We start from the raw sequence: 24,656 nt of genomic DNA, 5'->3' as shown, positions 1-24,656 counted from the left end.
CAGCCCTACTGAAGATAACCTCACAGCAGCTCTGATCAGACCCTGTGAATGCGGGGGATTTCCGCCCCTTCTGACCACAAGGGAAAGCAGAAGACCAATATTACAATATTGCACTGAGTCCCTCCCAGGGGAAGAAACAAACAGACTATTTGTGAGCAGATCAAAGATTAAGACCACAGACTCCTTCAACTTGCACATCTTTCTCAAGTGCGGCAGGGAGGCTCCAGCCCAGGGCTTGGTATCCGGTAGCATATCCCTTCTTTCAGCACTGATGACTGAAGATTACTCTGAATTGCTTATGACACTGATGCTGAAATCATGGGTGAAATCCTAGCCTTACATAAGTTAGTGAGGTGTAGATTTCAGCCCTGTAGCTGCAGCTACAGCTGGTAAATATTGCGTCCGAACAGGCTGTAAGAGATGGAAGGAAGGAGGGAGGAAGAAGGGGAGCTTGGAAGAGAAATTTTGGGACAGGTAACACAGTGTGTCTAAGCTGGAAGCCCACATCTAGTAAGAGGATGGACTCCTATACTCATCTAAAAACTAGGCATAGACTTAGTCCACATGAGCTTGCATTCACACGTCCCTCTTAAAGGCTTGTGTCATTTCCAAATCAATGGGTGCCCAAAGCCTTTAAGAACAGCAAAGGGGTTTTTGAAAGTACTTTCCACCACCCCAACTTTAAATTACTTTTACTTTATTCCCTCTTCCATCTCTTCAAATGGTTATCCTGAAAAGGTCTTTAAAACATTTTTCACAGCTGCCAAGATGGTTCTGCCAAAGTCAGCAGCACTGGGGAATGCTCCTGCAGACTGGTCACAGCTCTTGCTCCTGCGCTACCATTCCTTTCCTTGTATGTGCAATGCATTGTCAGCTATGGTTCTGCAGCACTGCACCACTTTAGCATTGGGATTGGGATGCTCTTCCAAATGTCAGGCTGATTTTCTTCTTCATTAAGCTCTGTAGGTTACAGGTAATGTCCGGTTATCGTTACTAGCATTCCCAATTACTCTGTCTTGCTGAAGGAAGATGGAGAGGTTGAGTAGTGTCTTCCACCTTCTGCATTCTTTCATAATGAAAAGAGGACTCTTTAGCTATTGCCTCAGGGTATAGCTGGGAAGTGTGCGGTCCTTTGAGCACTGGATAATTGGGACCTTATGACCTTTATCTAAGACTTCTTTACATGAAGCCTTGAGTCTCACTTTTCCTGTCATTAGGAGAAGAGCATTTTCCTTTACATCTCTGAGCCCTATCCAGGTTTCCATAGTTCTTTTCCTGACTACTCTGCAGGACTGCAAAGGGCAGGTGTCCAACATGGGTTCCTGGCTGCCAGGATCTCAGCTGAGATTTTCAGCTCTGTTCCAGTGTCCCATCCTGACAGTGATGTAGCTAAGGATACAGAAAGAAAAAAGAAACATTTCCACAGATCACATTCACATCTGGTGATGATAAAGCCAAGGTTTTTCATATGGTACAGGCCATGAGAGCTAAAGGATATGCAAAGGGAGACTTTAGCAGGGAATACAGAACTAGGAAGAAAGTCACAGTTCTAGTAACCTGCAAAACCAGACCAGACTCCCCTTCAGAGAACAGCTAAGCACACAATAACAGCACCCTCCATCATTCAGTTTTCCCCCATACATTGTAGTTGTGTCTCCTCAATTTTCTGCCTGAAAGATATTCAGCACCAACAGAGAAGAAAGCTAGGGAATGAGGAAGCCCTCCTCTGAGTCAAACTTGCAGCATGAATGTAGTCTTGTGGCTAGACACCTGTTCAAATTGAGCTTGCATACGCTGGGGCTTTCACAGGTCTATTGGAGGTCCAGAACTCAAGGTGGAAACTATCCCACAGAGCTGATGCCAGTGGCTTGACTTGTAAGCCTCCTGTCACTGCCTAGATTTTCTTTGTTTCTCTTAGCCACTGCCCAGTCTCACAGATGATCATATGGCTGAATTAATAAAATATTTGTGCAGTTCCTTTACAAAGAGGAGAACTCCCAAGTCCACAACGGACCTAGATGTCATCACAGCAATCAGCACTCATTGGGAAGCTGTCTTCAAAAAGAAAAGATGTTGGTATGCATAAAGGCTGGGATGAGGAGCAAAACAGAAGAAATATTACCTTTGTGGGAACATGTGTATAAAAGTACAGCATTTTCTGGGCTAACGTGTACAGTGTTTCTCACCCCATCTCATAAAGGACATTTGCAGATTTAAAGGGAGTGCAGGGAAAAGCAGCAAAGATGCTGAAAAGCATGGGAATCATTTCATATAAAAAGCAATTGAAAGCATTGCTCGTGTTTTCTTCAGGAAAGAGATGAACGGCAAGGCCTATAGTACTATGCCCTCTGTGCATATGCACATACTGTATGATGCTATAGACAATAAGCAATGGCATAAAGTAGGGCTATTAGAAGCTTTTGCTCTTTCTGTGACATAACACAAGTACAAAAAGATATTTAAGGAAATGGTGGCGATTCATTGGTGAACTTTCCAGCCACTGTACAGCTGGTAGGAGTTGGGGAAGCTGTTGACACTTAGTCAAGGAGATATTGTGCATTTTTATATATGCCATATAAAGCTACAGTTTTAATTGGTATCAAAAGTGATAATACATCACATTTTAAGTATTAAACCAAATCCTAGGCAGCAGAGGACAGGGATAAGTCCTAGTGGTAGAGAGATAGTTAATCCCAAATCTGCCCACAGCAGTATTTGGTGCTAGCCACTGCTAGAGTAGTGCAGTAAATTGATGTTAGGTCTAACCTGGCTTGGCAATTCCTATGTTCCTCTACAGTTATTTGCACGGATGCTTGAGAGCTCAACATCACCTTGCCAGAGTGCAGGGAGCTGCTGAAGAGATTGGAAGTGATCACTGAACTGCCACTGATAATCCAGCAGTAATGCAGCTATTACACAGCACTCGAGGAATGTCTAACTAATCTGAGTGTGCTGACCTGGTGAACTTTCCCAATCCCTTTCCTCTGCACATGGCAGTCATCTGTACCACAGAGTCAGTACTGCTACTTTTAAAGTGCTGCTCCTTGGAGCTGTAAATCCCAGCTGATACTCTGCAAGCTTAAATTCATCTGAAAAGTTCAGCCTACTTGATCCTAGTGTAAAGAGATGACACTGGTGGTGGTGCAGAGCACTGCTGGCAGCTACAGCAAATAGCTGCCACTTAAATTTCATTGTCCATCTGTCTATTCTGTCCACTGGTCTGCTGTTCTTCTCAGAAGAAAATGTGGTTATCATTCATGGCAGAAATTCTTCCTCCCATGTGGGGATTTCAGAGCATTTTCCGAAGATGGTCTGAGTGTGGCTGTAGTGGACCACTGTGGAAAACATTGTAACAAAGAGACAGTGATTTCAGGCAAAATCTAGGTGGAATTTAACCATCAGCCTTGGCTGTGGAGAGCTGTGTGTTATCGTGAGCGACCTCTACACAATATATCGTGACATTAGTATGCACTGCCTTAAACAATACCACCTGGATGTACTGCTTTTAAGAGCTCCTTCCCATGGAGATGTGTAAGAGCATAATGCTCTCAGCAAGCCTTGGTATACCGTCTAGAAAGTTCCGTATTGTACAGGTTCAAGACCGGTAGCTTTGTTCAGTTGGAAGAATACTACAAAGATGTGAAGAAGAGTGAGGCTGGCCAACTTCCCCGTGAACAGGAATTCTGTGCAGTTTGTCATGATCAACGAGGAGGGGCTCGGCCGATACTGCAACAGCTGTGGTTCCCAAAATCAGAAGGGATGAAAGATTGCTGTCACCTTTCCTACAATTTCCATCCTTCTTAAAATAAACTAGTTAACCATCCTTGAGTGTCCACGCCTTTCTTACTGAGTTTCCAAAAGATCTGGTACCTCCTTGGTGCAAAACAGTGTTTAACCTGCTCTCCTCAAGAGGCATTTTCCAGAGTCAGCCCACGCCTTGTTATCAGTAAATATGCTTAGTGACACTTAAAATTTCATTAAAAGACGTCAGGTCCTGCTTCACCTCTAGCCCTCTAGTGCAGTTCCGACCTATATGAGGCAAAGCTGCATCTCAGTAGAAAATAGCAGACCTGAGGCACACATGGGACCAGAGACAGTATTTCACTGCAACAGAGGACGAAGTCCTGCATCTGTAGCAGGTAGTGTGTAGGCTTCCTGTTCTCTGGAAAATTGTGGCATTCCACTTTCCTCCTCCTGCCCCTCACATGGCTATTTGCACCAGTGCAAAGCAGGCTGTGAAATACATATGTAATGCTTCTACCCATGTAGACACAATGCAAAGATTAAAAATTTCAGAGCAACTGAGGACTAGGCACACACTTTGACACCTTTCAGCACTTTGCAGGTAACCTAAATTGCATTTATATATCTACTTTGTTGCTGGAGTAGTACTACAGACAAGAAAATGCTGGCACGCCTGCTTAGAGTTTTTCTGTCAGGGGAAGACTGCTGTATTTTCATTGCTTTCCTCGGCTGCCAGGTGTAGCAGCAGAGATAAGCTCCCACGAAACAGCAAGGGCAGTGAGGGTGTTCTGCCTCACCCCAGCTACCCATGGGCCAAGACTAAAATTCCAGTCATACAACTGCAATCCCCTTGTGTAGTGCAGGCTGTACCTTCTAGCGAGTACATGACAATAGACAGTCTCCCTTTCCAAATCTTTATATAGCCAGTGCTCCCCAGATGCAGCAAGTATTGTCCTTCCATCAATATGATGATTGAACTGAAAACAAAGAACTGATTCAACTCTAAACCATAAAAAAGGATCCATAGGGACTTGCTCCCTCTGAGGAAGTGAAGATGTGCCTCCCAGTGCTCCTTGCTTGCAGGATACAGGGCCCTGGGGGAACTGCTGGCCCGCTTACATGCAAAGCAATTGTCATCTGTCTGATTTTTCATTTCAGCTGTGAAACTGCTCTATTGTAAAGCTATTTCATGAAGCCAGAGAAAGCATTCTTCATTTCCCAACAAAAGAAGATCCATTTGTTTCCTCAGGCACAATTTACTCTTTCACATATCTGGGCTTTGTTGTATTCTTACCTGACAATCTGAGAGTGCTTTTGATGTGAGAGCTAGCCAAATTTGGAGGTAAGACTCAAAAACTTGGGAAAGTACAAAAAGAATCCAACATTGTGTGACATTCACCTCCTCTCCTCCCCCTAAGGCACCCAGTAGCCCATCTTCTTCTATAGTCTGCTGTGCTGGATGCTGATCTTATTTCAAAGCTGCGCTAATGTAGACTCTTTCCAATGACTTTGATGGCAACTCTCCGGATTTAAGCCAATGCAACCTAGGTTAGAATAAGTCTCACTTCCTCATCCATATGTAATGTATAAATTCCCTCCTACCACTTTTGAATTTTATCCTGTTGAATAGGCTGGCATCTCAGGGAGCCTCTCTAAGCATAATGCCAACACCAAAGAGGCAAAAGCTGGATCGTAACAAGAAAGCCTGTAAACGTAAGTCACGGCAAGAATGCTCAGATAAGAGAACACCTTCTTGGCATGAAAGTCACCCATCAAAAGGAGACAAGAGAACTAAAACATTGTCCTTCTTACCTCAGTCACCCATTGCCACTGAATGAAGCCCAGTGACTCATCTCATGGTTTACCCAGGTTGGAATCCACCTACTTTTTCCATATGCTTTTTGATACATTGAGGATTGCCTAGAAATTGCCCTGCTGTACAACTGGGCATGCCCAGGGCACAAGATCAACTAATACTGGATACAGGACAGTTGTTTGAAGCCATTCACTAAGCTGTTACCAACAGGCAGGTAGAATATGTGGAACTAAATAAGAAGGAGAGCTGAGGGCCATCAGGGGAATTAGGGACTGGTACAAAGAATCACCTGCCTCTCCCTCACTCCAGAAACATTAAATATTAAGCATTAAAAATCATGCACTTCTCTTTATCTGGTTAGCTATTCCTTCCCCCTCTTCCTGTCTTTTTTGTCCTGCCTTCAGATGAAGGTGCCCTTGCCTTTTGCTTGTATTTGCACCAGGGAAGATATCCACAGATAACACAATACAGCCATTGTAGTAAAATTCAAGGAAGACGAACATCACCACGCAAAAGTAGCACGGTCGGCACGCCTCATGGTAGTAGCAGCCAAGCATGCCATGGCAACCAGCCAACCGATGACACTGGCTGGAAGCCAATTTGATTTATTTTTGGCAGCCTGACACTGCATACTACTGTGCCAGTCTTCGATCACAGAAGCGATAAGAGATGACCTTTGAAAGCCAAGGGGATGACTTCTGGGAGAAGGGGACTGATGAAGCTGAAAGAGGATCTGTCCCCAGGCTGGAGGAGTACTGGAGCGGCAGATGTTTGGTAGCCCTCCCTCTTTCACGAATGACCACACCGTCGCAGCCGTGCCAGCAACCACCAGTGCTGTGTTTGCTGAGGGATGGCTGAGAGAAAGGTCAAGACATGGCAAATGTCTTTAAGTCTATGGAACAAACAAGTACCAAGAGAGAAACAGAGAGGTTTAAAGAGATGAGAGGGAGTAACAGGATGAAGACAGGAAAAGAAAACATAGGCTTTCTGTCAGGAAATTATTCCTGTCTGTGGGAACTTTTATACTGTGATGATGCTCTTTTGTGGAATATTCTTTAAGGAGAAAGCAGCTTCTTACTATTCTGGACTTTGTGCTATAGAGTGTATTGCAGAACACAACCCAGGATCCTCAGAGAGATGGACAAGAAGGCCTGTTTAATGTTTTTTGCGTTTATTCCTTGGATGGCTCTGAGGGCACTTACCCAGCTGTTCGAGTTTGTGACTGGAAGGCTGATATCATACTGGAACAGGAATTTAGAAAAAAATCTATATTCATTAACATTTTACAGAGACTGTCAGTTTGGCTGTGGCCACATGCCTTCCATGTTTGCTTTCAGCAAACACTGGTAAACTTGAGTATTACTGTATGCATATCGAATAAGTATAAATAAATGCACATACTTGCCTTGAACACTCAAACAATCACTGAAAACTCATTTTTAAATATATATTTGATTGTAGATTTTCCAACTTATTCTGTTGGCTAGATATTTACATAAGTAACAGTATCATGGGAAAATGCATATTAAATCATGCATTTCAATGGCCACTTCAAATGATGTTAAAGCCAACAAGAGCATGGGGAAGATATCTGCATAGAATTTAGAATACTGCATAGGAATAAACCAGTCTTTGATGACTGGAAACTCAAAACAGGTAAAATTAAGCAAACCAAATAGCCTGCTACTATGAATTTCCTGCCACTATCCATCACAGCAGATTAATCTGAATAAAAATAGAATGTCAATTCAAAGCAGAATCACTATTCCTCTTTAGGAATAAGGCATCCTAATTCTTAAATAAGAGTTAATTGGCACTTATTATCCTATGTACAGAGGTCCCCAAAACTCTGATTCACTCTGTCCTATTTTTGCCATTGATGTTTATACTTTGACCAAGTATAAAAACAACGCAAGTACAGCATGCAACATACCAAATTCGATTTCACAAATCACATGACATTTATTTTGCCACTGAACTCATCACACAGAGTAAGAACAAAGGGCAGGAGACCTAGACAACAAAAACCCAACTTGGACTATGTAATTTCAAGGCTTATCTCTAGAAATGTTTAAATGCAAGGAGGTAAAACCAGCAACCTTTTGGTGTTGTGTACATTCAGTTTAGACTCACGCTCTTGAAATCTGCGTCCCTTGTCCATACCTTAAATCATAAATATTGTACATGAGCTCCTCTCCCAGTACTTATCAGTCCTTTTGGATATCTGTTCTTCCCCATTGGTCCACTTTGTTGAGCAGGAACAGAGCTGCCTGAAGCCCTGAGTTAACTATGAAGCTTGGAAGTCTAATTAGAGAGTGGGAATTGTAATTTGTGGAACAGAAGTAGTGGACAAAATGAAATGATGGAGAAACATCAGCAAATGCAAGACTGGATGCTGAGGCTCTGTAACATTTACATCAGGTTGTTTATGAATATCAAGGTGATATGCCACATTTTTGCCCCAACAAGCTAATGAATGCAGAATGCCCTGTACAACTGAATGTTTCATAAATGTGGAGGCCAGTTATGCTTGGCGCTTCCTCTTGATGGAGTTTTATGTGGTGCCTACCTCTGATGTTACCTTTTTTTTTATTTATGTTCTCTTTCTTTGATAACATAAGGAAGGTGAAGAACAAGAGCAAAAGTATCCTCAGCTCTTTGATGCATTTTCTACGCAGCTCAGTATCACAATTCAAAAACGGCTCTTCTTTATGGTTTGGAAACACTATGCCTCTGTCAAAAATGCTCACTTTTGCCTCTCAAAACTTTGCACCTCTTCCCAGGGGAACCAGTTAAGCAGAGTTGCACTCTGTCAAGAGCAAAGAATTAACAACACTTCCTAGAGCGACCGTTTGCATTCAACCCTCTCTTCTGTCCTCACTCACTGAGCTGCCAGGGCCTTTGATCTTCCCTTTCCCTACCTGATCCTCTTACCATGTGGGTCTAACCCAGCTGACACATCTAAAAGCCTCATGCAAGTGTGGCTGTCATGGGCTACTCCAAGTACAGAGGCTAGAAGTATTGGTGTGAGTGAAACTATAAGCAATGCTGATAACAAGATGTTCCTGACTAGGATGTGGTTGTACCAGGAATCTCATCGAATTACAAGCAGATGGAAAAAAGACCCTTTTGGCTCCTTATTGACCATCCCACCAGCAACGCTAAATGACCTTCTGCAGTATGAGAGCATTTTGCCTTGTGAGATTTTCAGGTCAGGTTGGCAGCCTCCAGTGTGCTGGTATCAGCTTGGGCTATTTTGTTGCCCTGCTGGAGCTGCCTGTGCTAGTGTGACTGGGAAGGTTCATCTGCCTTTAGCATATGCAGAGCTTGGGGAGCTCTCCCAGGCTCCTGCAAGCCTCCCAGCTGGCTGACAGTCTCCCAGCACCACAGAAAAAAAGGGCTCGATGGCACCTCCACCTAGAGGAATGGGAGCCTTGAGAGGGGCTGCAGTATTTCCAAAAGCTGCTGAGAAGCAGGGAAGCAGCTAATAAGCAAGAACATGCAGTTCCCTCCACTCCTAAAACCCAGCAAGGGGATTCCCTTGTTAGCCCTCAGTCTGACCCCGCACCAGCCCTTTCTGGCCAACCTCAGATGCGTCCCCAAGAGACCGAGGGAGGCATCCATTTCTGGAGAGGCCTGTCTCTCTTGTCTCTCCAGACTCACCTGTCTTCTCTTCGGTTTGGCTGCTCTCCACTGTCTCCATTTGGGGTTGCGCTGTTGCCTTGGCAGTAGCATCCTCTGCGGCAGGGGTGGTGGTGGCAGTGGTGTCAGCAGCAGGCACGTCGGCTTGTTTAGGCTCCTCTTTGTCTTGGGCTTCGTCAGCCTTCAAGGACGGCGAGTTGTCAGTGGAAGCTTTAGTGGCACTTTCCGTTTCGGCGGCGGCGGCAGCAGCGGGCTTTTCCTCCAAGGAGGCAGCAGGAGTGGCAGCCTGTGGGGCTGGCTGCTCTGAACCCGTGTCGGCGGCTCCATCTCCTTTTTTCTCCTCCGCTGGCGCGCTGCTGTCTTTGCTGCCCTCCTCCAGCTGGGCACTGTCTGCGGCGGCTGCTTCTGTGGCAGTAGGAGCCTCACTCTCCTTGTTCTCGGCCGCTCCACCGGCAGGGCCTTCCTCCTTCTTGTCGGCGGCATCAGTCTCAGATGCCGGGGCATCTCCCTTCTTCTCCCCCTTGAGCTTTTTCCTTGTTATGTGTCCACGGAAGCTGGCCTGGATTTTGGTGGCTGCCTTATGAGCTTTATCTTCTGGTTTGATGCCATCTTGCTCAATCTTTTGGTCTCCGTCCTCATTTTTTTCAACCTATGAAGAAGAACAAAGGAGGAAGACAGAGGAGAAAACAGGGAGGTAAATTAAGATTTCTCCAGGTGCAGCCCAGGCTCTGGTTTTATAGAGAATGTCCCACCTTCCCCTCCTGCTAACCAGTGACAAGTTTCAAAGCAGCCTTTCCATTTGGTATGGGTGTGAAGCCAGGTGGCTCTAATTACATCCTAGGGCTGGACAGACACAGTGGGTTTGTAAAAGGACTTTAAAGCACCTCATCATCTCTGTCAGCAATGCTAAGAGCACCTTGGCTGTGTGGAAAGGCTTGCACCAGCTGGGTTGTCTCTATTCCCATGATTTATTTTCCCATCCATTTTGAAATATACCAATTTTTTCCCTTACACATTTTCAAAACACTCTCCCGAGGGGGATTTTCACAGTCCTTCCAAATCCACCTTTGCCTTCAAGTCTTTGTTTCTTTTTAATGACACCTTGTTTCACAGGTGTGTGACTCTAATGGCATGAGCATTTTGTCCTTTATGGCTTTTTGGCTCAGGATTGCCAACAGAGAATAGTATTGCTGCCCGCCCCACGGCAGACGCATGCTGTCAGACATACACAGATATTCACAGGATACACTCCTGACAAATGCCCTGCCTGCAAGCACCCCAAGCACTTTGCCTCTGCTTCCCACTCACGGTTTCAATGAAGGAATAATAGGCAGATAGATATCAGTCGTTCCAGTTTCAGCAGATGATTATTATATCTCTGACTATTGGGGGGAATTCAGCCTTACAACAAAGAACTGTCATTCCCTATGTTTTTTAGACTTAAGCCATGCATTAGTCTTAAATGCGACTAAAACAGAGCCTGTGCCTCGTGCTGGTCTGCTGCAGACAGATAATGCTCAGCTTGTAAACCCCCACTGAATCTACAGGACATACCATGCTTCACCCCAATAATTTAGCAGCCCTTGGGCAAGTAACAGCTCAGCTGCGTATTGATGAAAGGACACTGTTATATTAATATTCCCACTGGGAAGCATTCAGAAGAGCTACTCAGAAGCAGAGCCACCAGCCTCTTTGCTGTCTGCATCTGGTTTTCAACACTGGCTCAGGTCACTAAAGAAGGACAACGAGCTGGCTGAGGAAGACAGCAAGTGTTTATTCCTGGGTGGGAAGAGGAAGCCGCTCCTTAGGCTTTTCCACCTGAGAGATGCCATCTGGGGGAAGGCCCAGGACCAGAGCAGCAGAGAGAGGGGACAGCCTATAAATACATTCAAAAAGAGTGCAGCAGGAAAAATGGAGAAGCAGCCACTACAACATACATGTGCGGCACTGGAAACACCATGCCTGTGAAGAGGGGCAGAGAGGACTGGCCACACTGGCAGCGATAACTGGGAAACAGACTGGAAGTGATCATTTCCACAGAGTGAGACAGGGTCGGGCACACACACGTGAGCGAAGCCATGCCAGCAACCAAAGGCCTGGCCACTGGCATGCCAGAGGTGGTACCCACTATCTCCCCCCAGGTCCCCAGTGAGCACAGGATCCCCCACCCTAGCCCTGGTCCCCACCTGGGATCGTTCCCCACGTAAACAGGGGAGAGCTCGAGTGGGTTCGGTGAGCTGGAGTGGGTATGGTGGCCAAGGAACAAGTAGCCCCAAAGCATCAAGGAAAAGAGCCCCTCCACACAGCTGCACAGGGGTGAGGATGGGTCTGCACACAGCAGGAAAGAAGTCTGAGAGTGAGACTAGGTGCCAGGATCCTTAGGTACGGGGTGAGTGAAAAAGCCCGTGCGTGAACACACAACTGATATTAATGCACAGAATTCAGCACAAGGCATTTTTGCGCTCTGACCATGCCCAGGAACAAAACAGTGGTTGTACCTTTCACAGGGGCACAGCTGAGCAGATACGTCTACGCTTCCCCACAGTGCATGAAGTGACGTAGTACGGAAAGTGGGCTTCCATGTTCGTGTCAGCTTGTCAGAGAGCAGGTGATGGTTATGTGTAAAGACGATGCAGACATTAGCATGCCATAACCATTCATGTATGTCTTCTGCTCGCACAGCTAACTCTGCACTGTGTTACTGAGCACCTGGGCTAAGCTTTTCAGCCTATTTCAGCACCAGTCGGAAGTACCTTTAAACTAGCATGTTCACAGAAAGCTGTGATCCAGCCAGGGTAGTGCAGAGCTCTGCACAGGCTCACCCATCCCGTTCCTCAGGCAAGTTCTGCAGCTTGCAGCAAGTCCTGTGTTGCTGTGGCAACATAACTACTAATACCTGGACTAGCTGGTTTAAGGAGAGCTTCAGTATGCCTGCATTACACTGTAGCCACAGCAATGTGAAGATAGACTAGGTACTCCTTTATAGCACTGTGTAACACTTAGATGCCCTAGCTTTGACTTCCTCTCCCTAAAGACTGTGGCCAATTTCAAACACCAGCAGGACTGAGAGACTGGAAAGACAATTTAGACGTAACCACAAGACCCTAACGGTCCGTCCCATATGCCTGATTCCTGCAAAACCATTAGTGAACATGATAAAATTGTTAATCCCTGGACGAAGATGAAAATCACTGACTGAAGGGAGATCTCTCTTGCCTCTGGCCTTGCTGCTCTCACATCCCACATCCCTCCTGCGCCAACCGGCACAGCTGTTAAGAAGTGTGGCCTGCTGCAGGCATGCCTCTGGCTCCAGAGGAGTTACCCTGTTACCTGGGCCATGCAGCTCTGCGAAGGGTTATCTCCATCCCGCTGCTAGCAGAAGGCTGGGGTGCAGGGAGCCGCAGGGTTGGCTCCCCTGCTATTCTGACAGATGAACTCCGGAGAGCTGTGACTGGCAGCCAGCCCTCTACCTGGCAGGGAATGGGAGAGCACTTTTCCTCTCTAGGGAGGTCAGACTCAAACCTCTCACCCGCACCTACCGCACAACAGAGCTAAAAGGCTTCTTTGCTATTCCGATGACATCATTGTCCTCTTATCCCAGTTGGGATGACATCAGTTTGAGTCCTTGCCAGAGCACAAGGTTTGCAACTGCAAAATGTATTTCCAACAGGGTGCTTTCAGCATAATTTCAGTTATAGGAGATAAGAAACATGAAGCTGAGGCAGAGGTGGAGTTTAAGGTCATGGATGAAAGAAATGTACTAATAGTTTGTCTGTGCCAACTGTGGCCCTCAGGAATCCCATTTCTATTCAGTCCTTCCCCACTGAAGCATCTCAGGCATTTGAAGTGACTTATTTTCAGGCTACTGGCCTGCAGCTACTTCTGGGGTAGGACACGGTATCCATACAGTATGTGTGTCATGTTGTATAACAATGGGTTGGGTGAGAAACAGATTGTTCAGAGGGAAACTTCTGTTCACACAAAAAAAAGACAACGGCTCTTCATCTGTGGATTACGCACACAGCAGATAAACCTTAATTAAGGAAGCTGCTCAAAAATAACCTGTATATAGTGAAGCTCCTGGAAAGCAATTTATCTTTCTTGGAAAGCTAAGAGTGAGTCAGCCCTGCCAGGATGTATTCAAAAGCATCTCAGTGGAAAACAAGAAATCTGTCTGTCTTATCTATCTGCCATGCGTGTATGACATCTTGGTTGTAGTATTGTGGCTGGAATAAAGTGACTATTATTACTAGCTGTCATGGTGTTTGTACAGAATCTAGAGCTCTCAGCCAGCAATCAGATCTGGTAAGGATCGGTTTCATATATTAGTGTTCCATCAAACTCCCCTTCATTTACACATTTATGTGCAAACTCATACTAGTACTTAATATTGACATATTCATTATATTAGAAGTGTGCATGCAATGTATTGTCATTTTACACAGAGCAAATGTCCTCTGTTTCATTTAGTGTGAAACAAATCATAGATCCTTCAATGGCAGAAGGACTTGAAATCACTGAAGGTGGTGGATACATAGCTATATGGATGTATAAAAGGACACCCATAGTCAAATTTGTCCATTTTTTTATTAGGACCACCCCCACATACCCACTGAAGCCAGAGTGCAAAGCTTTGCCTTTATGAAACACACTGTTAAGCTTTTATGTCTCTATCTACACAGCCCACAACATCTTTCCAATCCTAGAGGGATGATCCTCTCACCATCTCCATCTGCTTGTCTGCCACACCTCCAGTTTCTAGGACATCCCTTCCCAGGCTGACTGTTCCTGTAAGTGAGAGTTTCCTTGCTGTCATATAGCTGAGAGAGTAGGAGATAAGAAACTCATGTTTAAGACACAGGCAGGGCAGAGGTCAGTTCTTAGGTACCAGGCATGAGGAAGCTGCATGGAGCCATGACCCCAAGAAGATTTCTAATCTCTGGCCATCTTTCCACCTTCCACTTCCAAACTCACAGTTTACAGAGGGGTCAAAATATGGCAAAGAATGAAGAAAGTGTTACTATAACCTCCAGGCCCTTCTAAATGTTCCACATGCTGGTATGTCAGGAAAGGAGAAATGGAGAAACTAGACGTTTTCCAGATGTTCCATGTGTTTGCAGCCACACATAGGCAAAGAGCAAGAAAGGAGGGGACTGAGTGTTTTGGTCCTTGCTTACTGTTTGTCCACTTGTCTCCTGTGGTGTACCTCATTGCCTGACCTTGGAAAAATAATCACATAGTTTTGTGTATTTTGGATGCTGGGATGGAGAGATCAAGAAAGATCTTGCTGTTCCATTAAAAGGTCTTTCAATATTATACGATCTCCTCTGCCCCTCTCTATCTCTCTCCCTTTCCTGATGTTTCTCTGCCCACCAATATATAGCATGTGCCAGCCTCCTCAGTGTTCACCCTAGGATCAGACTGCTGAGTGTATACTCAGTCATCATCCTGGTATCCTGTTCCTTTCTGTCCTTAGATAGGAGCTCCTCTTTAACAAGACATCAAATTCCAGAGCCCTTCAATTCACATTGCCATCTCCTGGTATTTGGAAACCCATGTGCCACGAGTCCAGACTTAGGACTTACACAGCTTTCACCAGAGAAGGCATCAATACTGGCCAGAGCCTCGACATCCGTAGGACCAGTGACAGTTATCAATAACCCGCTTCACAGCCCAAGGGAAATATGATACCTGATTATTAAGGAAAAAACCCCAAACAATCTGTGTTCCCCATGCAAAGATACAAGGACCCCAAGTCATTCCTTTTTCACGACACCTGTGCTAAGGTATGTGTGGAAATCTTTCCTTCAGTTAGCTAGGTGAAGGTATGCTGAACCAGCTGGTCGTCTGTGGTACTTGTGGGGTTAAGGTGCATCTCAGCCCATGCTCTGATCTTGACTAGAGCACAATGTGTTCCTACTGATGTTACTCAACGTCACTTGGGCCCAGACTCACAAAGAAATTTAGGCCCTTGACTCTCCTTGATTTCACAGGATTGAGTCACCTCAATGCTTTTGTGGGCCTGGCTCTACATGACCTGATTTGTCTCAGAGACGGTATTTAAGGAGCAGAATGCATTAAAAAAAAAAAAAGACCAGCTGTCTCCCCAGAAGGAGTGAAGCATGGACACACGAGAGAGAGAGAAAAGGCTGTCACGCCTTGTGAAGTGAGGAAGCAATTTAGCACAGAGAACAGCTTTTTTTAACCCAGTTAAATGGTGTGAAGACACCTGGCTAGAGAATGGCACCTCTCGGCAAAACCTGTCTGCAAGGCGAGGAAACAAACAGAGTTCATTTCTTTTTCCCAGGATGACTATGGTGACGGTGGGTAAAACACCCCTGAGAGAGAAAAGGTTAATTCATCTCTCTGAGGGCTTATGCAGGATGGTTCCCCAGGGTATAACTAGCAGGGTTTCAGCTCTCCAGTTTCAAATCCTCTAACAATGGAGTTTCCATCCTTTCCTCTACAAGATCCTCTCACACATAGGAAATTTCCCCTCTATTCTACGGTGTCTGGAATGAAATAAGCTAATGATAGTCAGGCAGATGGATGGATGATATTCATTTCATTCATATTCATTCAGTGACTGAAAAGAGAGGTAGAAAATAATCTAAGCTAGACCTATTGAGATATTTTCAGTGTGCCTTCTCAATAAATCCATTACACTCTCCTCATCCGTTTTGTGATTCTCCCTTCTGTTTGTCACCCCATTTCTGCTAAGCTGCTGGTCAAGCATGGTGTCATCTACCATCTTGAAGCTTCTATAGCACTCAGTACTGCCTATGCTGCCTTTGCAGGCTGGGTGAAAGAAAGAAAACCTTTACCCCTGAAGCTGATGCAAAGTGGCTGATGTCCAGGACTCGTGCCTTCTGGAGCAGAGTGGCTTGCAGACAGCATTGGGGAAAAGCCTTTGCCTTGGGTCTGATCTGGGCTCTGTGGAGCAATTCAGTGGTTGCGGGGCACAGGATGCATTCACTCCTCTTTCAGTTCAAAGCACCCAAAGTCTCAGAGACAGGACGGAGTTGCAGCTTGTCAAGGTGGTGCTTTTGTAGTTAATGTCAAGGGCATGTGTATATCCTGGGGTATGGCCTAAGAGTGTGAGGGCACTTGAGGGCACAAGGTCTGTGTGCACTGAGTTGAAGGCCTTGGGTGTTTGGCATGATCAACATGTATGCTCTTGCTTCAGGTTGGGTCCTGGCACATACTGTGCTGTCAGTTGTGCCTAGTCTTCTTTTTGGAGGGAAATACTTGTGTTGCTCCAGAAGGAGACAGCCAGCAGGTATTACAATCAAGGGACCAAAGCCTGGAAATGAAGCAGGAAGGTATACAAGCTGACAGTGTACTTCCACTCCCAAAATAGACCATGTTCAAGAAATTCAGCAAAAGGACCAGGTGAAAAATTTCCCTTGAACTATGCACTGATTAGAAAAGTCCATTCAAAGAATATGTGATTTCTGCTGCAGATGGGCTTAGACAGAAACACAAGCTTGGATGTTACTGGACTAAAGAGAAATTTTATCCAGGCTCAAATTATGTGTTTTGTGTGGTCCTGTTCAATGCAGTTCGAGCAAGCATGGTTGCTGCTATTTGAATCATTTTAAAGTAACACCTTCAGACTCTGAATCCCATGGTCTACTGACCATAAGCATGTAACAAAACCCTGAATTATCTATCTCTCTCCCTCACCACCTTTTCTCTCTCACTCTCTTTTTTTTTCTTGCTTGCTTAGTTTTGGACTCCACAACAATTTTCAGAGAACTGTTATTAACCTCTGGTAGCTCAGAGTGCCTGCCCCCATGATGGCTGGACACATTTGTTTCTGCTCTAGCTGCAGCCAAGGGCCAGAGGCTAATTTACAGCTCAGACTTGCTTCCCTGAGATCCGGTGCAGGCAGCTGCTGAGCCTCCCCAGGGTCCAGGGTTATGCAAGGTCTCTAGAGCCATTTCCACAAGAAGCAGTAGCTTGCGTCCTGCAGCTCCTACCCCATTCCCTCCGTGGGAACACAGGGCTGCACCCAGCTCTGGTGATAGGAATTATCCCTATGGCTCCCCAGCATGAGTCAACTGCAGGCAGCGATAATACAAGCCCTTCCACTGCTGGGCTCTGAGGCTACCTTGACCTTTCCTGGTTGCATCTAGAAATTGTGAGGAATTTCATGCTAGGACCATCAGTCCATGGGCAACTAGACCGAGGCCCTGTCACTAGCTCAGCACCCGCTTGTGCTCCTTGCTGGTTTGCCCAGGGTTTTTGCAGCCAGCAGAATAACAATGAAAGGCTCAAGGCCCAAGTCCATCCAGTCTCTGAACCTTCTTTTTAACCTGCCTATTAACCTTGAATGTCCTCTGGTACCACCTTCTGGGAGTGACTGCCACCACCGTGAAATCTCAACCTAGTGATGAAAGAGTGCTAAGCATCAAGTAGCATCGAGTAGCTCTCTCCCTGCTTGACGGTAAGCTCAGGGCTTTATTTGTTCTATTATTGTTATTTTAGTTTATGTCACTGGAAATGGGAGCAATTTTCTTCTGAGAAAGCATTTGCAAGTTCATTAAAGTCAAACAAACAACCCCAGCAACTAGGGAAAGCAAGGAACGAACTAATTCTCAGTGGTTTGGGAAGCTTCTCAGAGGGTGGGCTCTGCTACTGCAGCAGCGACCTTCCACCCCAGCACTGCCCCAGGCTCTGCCACTGCTGGGGTGGGCAGGGAAGGGGAGGTGTGGGGCTGAAACCCAGGGTGGGTGGAAGAGGCACTGTGAGGAGCTGGTCTGGTAAGGCGGAAGGCGAAGAGAGGGAGAAGGCAGAGCTCAAGGCAGAAAAGGAAAGCAATGAGAGTAGAGGAGAGGGAAGAACAAAGGAACCAAATAGAGAGGAGAAAAGGAAAGGCAGGGAGAGAGGTAAAACCTGTCCAAGGCCAAGGCACAGAGATGCGATACAGAGGAAGGGAGAGTGTAAGGGAGAGAGACAGAGAAAAGCACTGATCCACAGCCGAAGGGCATGACAGAGGGAAACACCAAGAAAAAACAGGCAGCTAAATAGCCGAGCAGGGTCTCCTGGAGCAGATCTGCATGACTGACTGTGCCACAGCTGGGAGAGGTGTTGGCAGTGCTCTCTCTGGCCCACGCCACCTCGCTGCATGACCCTGGCTGTCATTTCCATGAGCACTGAGCTAGCAGTGGTCCCGAGGACCCTGAACTAGTGTCTCAGCAGTGCCCTGCTGGGGACCTGGCCCTGTCAGTAAGCAGGCTGATTTGGATGTGGGTGAGCTAATGTGTGACAGCTCTGGGCAGAGCCTTTCCTGCTCCTTCCCCATCCTGGACAGTGGAGGGGGGAAGCGAGATGGAGCAGCTTCTCCCAAGCAGCAGGGAGATACAAGAGAGGAAATCCAGGTGGGGAATGAAGGCTGTTCAGTCCTTTGCTTGTAGCTCTGTGTCACTCTACTTGTAAAATGTAAAGGGAAATGTTTACTCTGCTCTTGAAACCTGAAGTTTTGCTGTGGTGCTGCAGGGGAGGCAAGGTGCTCTCATGAATATCCTATTCAATTATCACAGACCACACCATCAGCCATGCTCCTGTCAACTAAGGCTTCAATGAGGAAAATGCTTTGGCTGTGCACCAGCCTCCTCTGTCTTCCCACACTTCTCAACAATGAACTTCTGCTACACAGAGCATCCGGACAGTGATGTTTCTACAGGATCTTTCACCCCCCACTGCTTTACACCTAGCATCTGCGCAAAGAAGAAAAGGTCTCTCCTGAACAGCAGCTCCTGCTGGGGTGAAACCCTGCAGCTGCTACCTGTGCCCACAACCACATACAGCAGTTGAACTTCAGGGGGGACAGGGGTATATATCCCACCTGAAATGACATGGTGACCTGAAGAAGGTAGCAACCAGACTCTTGATCAGGATCTGGCAAGGACTTTCTGACTGTTCATTATCCTCCTGGTCAGACGTTTGTCTTTTGTTTTTCTAATCTTCTGAAAGAGAGCCTAACCCACAGCACAACCTTTAGCCAAAAGCTTCCCCATTCCCCAAGGAGCAGAGTACAATCTTCCAAATCACCAGGGTTGCCCCCAGCAAAACCCAAGTAACCAGAGTTGCAGCTCTACATAATTCTAAACACTGCCTTTAAAACAGCTCTGCCTAAGATATCCTCTCTCATAACCTCTTCAGCTTTTTTCCAGATAGATCAACCCCACATCCCCACTGCAGAGTTGAACTCTGTGTGTATACCAGTATCTCGTATCCCCAAAGAGCAGGAATCCATAGCAAAGGATTCTTTGTATTGGTATAGACTCCATCTCCTCACTGGGGCAGCTGGCTTTTTCTCAGCTTCTGAAGGGTTCAGCAGGTCTCAGTGGCATGGCTCTGCTTCTTGCTTCATGGGATTGCCTGACCCCACTAACACCAGCCCCAGCTCCACTAGGACAGTGTGTCAGCCTTGCTGCTGGAGGCAGAGAATGATGGTGTTGAGTGCTGGCTCTGATCTTCACGGGACCTCTGTTTATTAATTTGTGTTGTGGATCTTCGTGTCCATCTGAGCTTGACTGACCCAGCAATTGCCCTTATGTGTCCACATGTACTTCTTCCTCTGGCTTGCCCTGGCCATTCTCTCCAGCCACCTTTACTTCAATGGTAGCATTGGTGCTGATGTTCGCTCCACAGGTCTTCTGCAAGGTGGCTGATAGGGCTTTCACAACAGTATCTGTATGAAACTCACCACAAGCAACAGGTAAGACATGGACCCCTCTTACAGATCTGAATTCTTCACAGCAACAGCATGTCTTGGATGCCAGAGACCTTACCTGTGAAATCACTCTTGACCTACATTTTTTTCTCATTCCTTTTATGTGTTTAAAGTACAAGCAGGGAAAGGAGGAGAGAGATCCTGTATCTCCTTCCTCCTTAGTCACTAGTTTAGGTGAGAAGGGGAAGAGTTAAACCTACTCGTAAGATATCAGATATAGGAGAGAGATTATTGGTCCCACTATGATCTTAGATACTGCTGACTTAGAGCAAAGTGTGAGAAGACCTAGACCATCTCCCTCTATTCCTCCTATCCCGAAGCTTCTACAGCTTATTAACAAACAGTTGTTCTGAAACCTTACTGGAACTTCAATGCCAAATGCAACATTAGATGGTGAAAGTGGAGCGTAATTTTATAGATTTCAATGACATTTTCACTAGGGATAATTTTTACAAGACCTCTGTGTCTGCTGCTTCAAGCAACTTGTGAGAGGAGACACTGTTATGTTCCAGAAGGACTCTGAATCTAATTGCATTAGTGTTTGTAGGGTTGCAAGAGTCTCAACTGCATGGTGCTGTAGCAAGGTAAAGCACTGTGCAATATTTAATCTATGCTCTCATCTATTCCTTCGTGTCAGCGCAGGATGAGAACATTCTGAAAGGAGGCATAAGTGTCTGTCAGAACCTGAAAAGGTTTCCAGAGGGGACCTGTTTGACACAGCCTCCTTCACCCAAGAACATGGGCTTGACTGCCTGAGACCATGCCCAGTTAGTGTAACTTCAGTGCTTTCCAAGGTCCGCAGAACTGATGAATCGGGTCTGTGATTGCAGCTGTCACTCCTGAGTGGTACAGCACTGAAGGCATAATGTTGTGCCATACCCCTCTCCCCTCCTTCAGGTAGGGTTGTCACCAGAGCACAGACATGGCTTTGACTGCAGATATCCTCTGGGGCCACAGGCAGCTGAACACAAGACCCAATAGCCTCGGGGCTTAATCACTTATTCTAGAGACTGGCACTGAGCTATGGGAAACGCACATGTGGCTTCGAGCCATTTGGTTTCCTGCTTTGCTCCTCTACTGTATACAGCCCTATTGAAAAAGGGAGAGGGGGAAGGCAAACCTGCAGTGCATGCTGCGATAGACCCTTTGTGGGGACTGTGAAGTTAGTGCTATGAAGACCTCCAGCCAAATGGAACATGTTGAATAGATGCGATAGGGAAAAAAAGCCACAAGTGTTTGGATTTGCCACTTCTAAGGGCTAGTATATCATAGCCATATTTACGTAGTCACCCAGAGCTTCTCCTAAGCTTTCTGCTGTAGCAGAGCTGTTTGTTCATTCCATTTTTTCACTCCCTGGGCTTCCCATCTTTAAGTTATTGTTAAAAAAGGGCTGCAATAAGTTTTAAACATCTTGGTCCTAAAGTCTTCTTGCTTTTTTCCATTCTTCAGCCAGGAAGCACAGCAGTAGCTTCAAAGCACTGCACATTGTAGTGTGTTTTCCCCAGGCACTCAGGTCAGATCACTGTGTCTGGTGCACCTGTAGCACAACTGTACTGTACATCCAGGCACCACTGGAGCCCTCTCTGTGGAGGGCTTTATTCAGCAGCCCCTCTGGCACAGAAGTCGAGGGAAAATGGAGCCCTGGTGAGGATGAGGGGATGGCTGGGCAGGCAGGGCGCACAAAGTTCCTTCCCCTTCTTAGTGCTCTGCTGCAGATGTGCTACAGAAAGAGAGTTTTCATCCTGAGAAGGACTCGTGAGTTTCTGGAACAGGAACCTTCTTCCCTCAGGATCCCACGCAAAGCCAGACAAAAAGCACCGGGAAGTATGCACAGACAATCCAACACAAGAAAATGTGCAGTGTTTCCTTTTCTGTTAGTAAGGGCCAGCTTACACTGAAGCTTTGTCACACACTGGAGAGTGAATAATTAGAAATCTCCAGGGTCCTCTAGGCCCTCCCTGTGCACTGCAGCAGAGCTGATTTTCTTCATCTTTAAACCACCCTGCAAGAGCAGTGTTTTTACCAGTCTTCGGACATTTCCCCCAGGGATGGTTCTCTGGGTTTCTCTGGCAATTTATTCCTTTGGGGAACTAATGAGTTCCTCCCAGAGTTTTGGCCAGACTCCTACATCTTGTCTATGTTGAGAATAGCTTGTTTCTACTTTCTTAGTAACACTCCTTTGTATATCAACAGCTCTTACCTGTCATAACATCCTTCTTTGCCAGATTGCTTTTCCTAGCCCTCTTAAGCCCTACTCGGAAATCTTTCTTTTGTTACTGAATTTACGTTTTTTCTACTGAGAAATGACTAAAATGTCTCCCCAGCTTTAATGAATAATGAAACACTATACTCACGAAAATAATAATTAGCAATATAGCTAAGAATAAATCCATGTGTGGATCCGACTCCCAAAGGCAGCAGGAAAAGCTGCAGCCACGAACATAGATGGTGCTGAAAATAGCTAAGCACTTAGGGGAAAAAAAGAAGAAGAAAAAAAAAAAGCTTAGGGGAACTTATGAATGGCCAAGTGTCCTATAGATAGCTAGCAATCCACACAGATTGTTAAACACAGCCCTGAGTCTGGCTGCTCCTTTTCCTGTCAGCCTCCCCCAAATACTGTTCAGCAGATTTAGGGGTTTTCTGAGGATGTCAAGAAGTTGTGTAGCTGGAGCAAGCTAGGACAAGTAAGATGGAGTGGAAGGATGTCAGACACTTTTCAGAGGTTCTCCAAGAGTTTCCATCCAGGCTCCCATTGTCCTAATGGTGAGCTTCCAGATGAGGGAAGAGGTGCCCACTGTGAGAAGAGCCAAATGCATGAGGATTTATGATGATGACAACCATTATTATTTCTACATCCTTGGGATATATCTCCCTTGTGGTGCCGGGAAAGGAAGCAATGAAACAAGCAACAGGAGTCAAGACAGCAGGACTGAGCAGAACAAAAGAAAGGTCACAAGGCAGCACACTGGTTTACAGAGGAAAAACAATTTAGATACTATAGGAAACAGCTTGCTTTCTCCTAGCACCATCTAAAATACAGAGCCATTTCTTGGTAGAGAGACATAATGCCTGCTTCTTCAGGAAGTCAGAGGACAAGGCTGGTTCTTGCCAGTCCAATCTATTGACCCATTAACAATAACAATACTAAGTCCTTCATAAGACACATCATTGGACTTAAGCAAACTGTACATCTGCTCAAATGAAGCAAAGATTATGGTATGCAAAGATTATGGTATGCAAACATCTGTGTTATGTGGCCAGGTTATGCCATTAGTTGTACTGTCCTTTTCAGACGGTCTGGTCCCTCAGCCATGAAAACAGACACAAATCGTGCAAATTTCATTATAGTGAATGATTACATATCTAAAATTGTAGCCCAGGAGTGTGGTTTTTTTCTCTTTTGGGGATAACTCTTTCGTTTTCCTCCTTCCCAGTCAGAGAGAGGAACTCATATTGCATACCTATCACAAACTGCATGTCACAAACACACACACACACACATATATATAAACATACTGGAGTAAGTAATTTGCAATAAATCCACTGCCTGAAGTCCGTTGGCATAACCAATTCACTAAATCCTGCTGAAATGAAATCAGAAATGACGCCTAGCTACAGACTATTTTCAAACAGATTAAATTCAACAGGAGTCATTTGGTCCCTTCCAGAAAGCAGGAGTTATGAATGTACAAACACTTTCTGTACTCTTTCAAACCCGTCACTAACTCAAGCAGCCTAATCCTTAGTAATATCCAAGAGTACTCAGTGTAGAACTGAAGGACCTATTGGGGCTTTCAGGTAAATAACATTTTGATCTCAGTGAAAAACAGAGGAAAAAAGTTTCCACCTGTATTTTGCTTTGGTTGCAGAAGCAATTATTTTGAAGCCTGAAGAAAATACAACAGATCCCCCCAAGATGCCTGCTTTCCAGATTGTACTCTCACAGCACTTTACAAACATTCATGAATTATTAATATTGTAGTACACATTCCTATGCTTTAGCTGTAGTGGGCCAACACAAACTTGACTGAAAGAAGAATTAAAGGGCCAGGTTTTAAGGAATGAATGGTGGGATCTTGACAAATGCCTACTTGCCTTAATCCTATTGAAACCAGTGCGAATTAGGCACCAAGGCTCTTTGAAAATCCTGCTAGGCTCCTGCCAGTATAAATCTTATTTGTTAGGACAGTTCTGTAAATTACCTGATACCACCCTGCCACTGTTTGGAACTAGGCTTGTAAATATCTGCTGAAAGATTGCAAAGTAAAACAAAGGAGCTTAAAGAAGACTTAAAGCGTTAGTAGGAAATCTGGATATTTGAAGCTTAGGAAACTCAGGGGTATAAAGGGATTACACTGAAATCCTGGTCCTACTTTTTGCGGTTGGAAGTTGGAAAGTTAAAATGCAGGAGGCAGAGGCTTGGCAAGGGAGAACAGAGGATCTCAGCATTGGGGCAGCCAACAGACGGCTGTCCTGCAGCACTGCCCTACCTTTGCTGCTGAATCCCCTCTGTTACCCTGGCCCCCACTTTTCATGGTGTGATTCCTAGTGGTATGTTCTGCATCTCTGAGCAGCTGGCTTCAGACACCTTGAGTCTGATTTGGAGCAGTGCTGAGGACTCAGAGCTGCAGCTAACAGTAATGGCAGATGTTTTCAGACATGTGCAACTGAAAATAAAAAAACTACTGATAAAAGTCAGGTCCTCTGTTTCTC

At 45.6% G+C, this 24,656-nt stretch overlaps 1 protein-coding gene across 1 annotated transcript in view; it reads right to left on the bottom strand.

The window, feature by feature from the left end:
- GAP43 (growth associated protein 43) overlaps positions 1-24,656 on the bottom strand; it is a 60,975-nt gene that overhangs the window by 19,093 nt on the left and 17,226 nt on the right. Inside the window, exon 2 of the mRNA XM_075436865.1 lies at positions 9,224-9,851. Within this exon, the coding sequence (XP_075292980.1) occupies positions 9,224-9,851 (628 nt within the window). The remainder of the gene's footprint in view (positions 1-9,223; positions 9,852-24,656) is intronic.

Source organism: Opisthocomus hoazin, chromosome 1 (assembly GCF_030867145.1).
Source record: "Opisthocomus hoazin isolate bOpiHoa1 chromosome 1, bOpiHoa1.hap1, whole genome shotgun sequence".
NCBI classification, from domain to species: domain Eukaryota; kingdom Metazoa; phylum Chordata; class Aves; order Opisthocomiformes; family Opisthocomidae; genus Opisthocomus; species Opisthocomus hoazin.
This window is presented reverse-complemented; position numbering and strand designations above follow the sequence as displayed.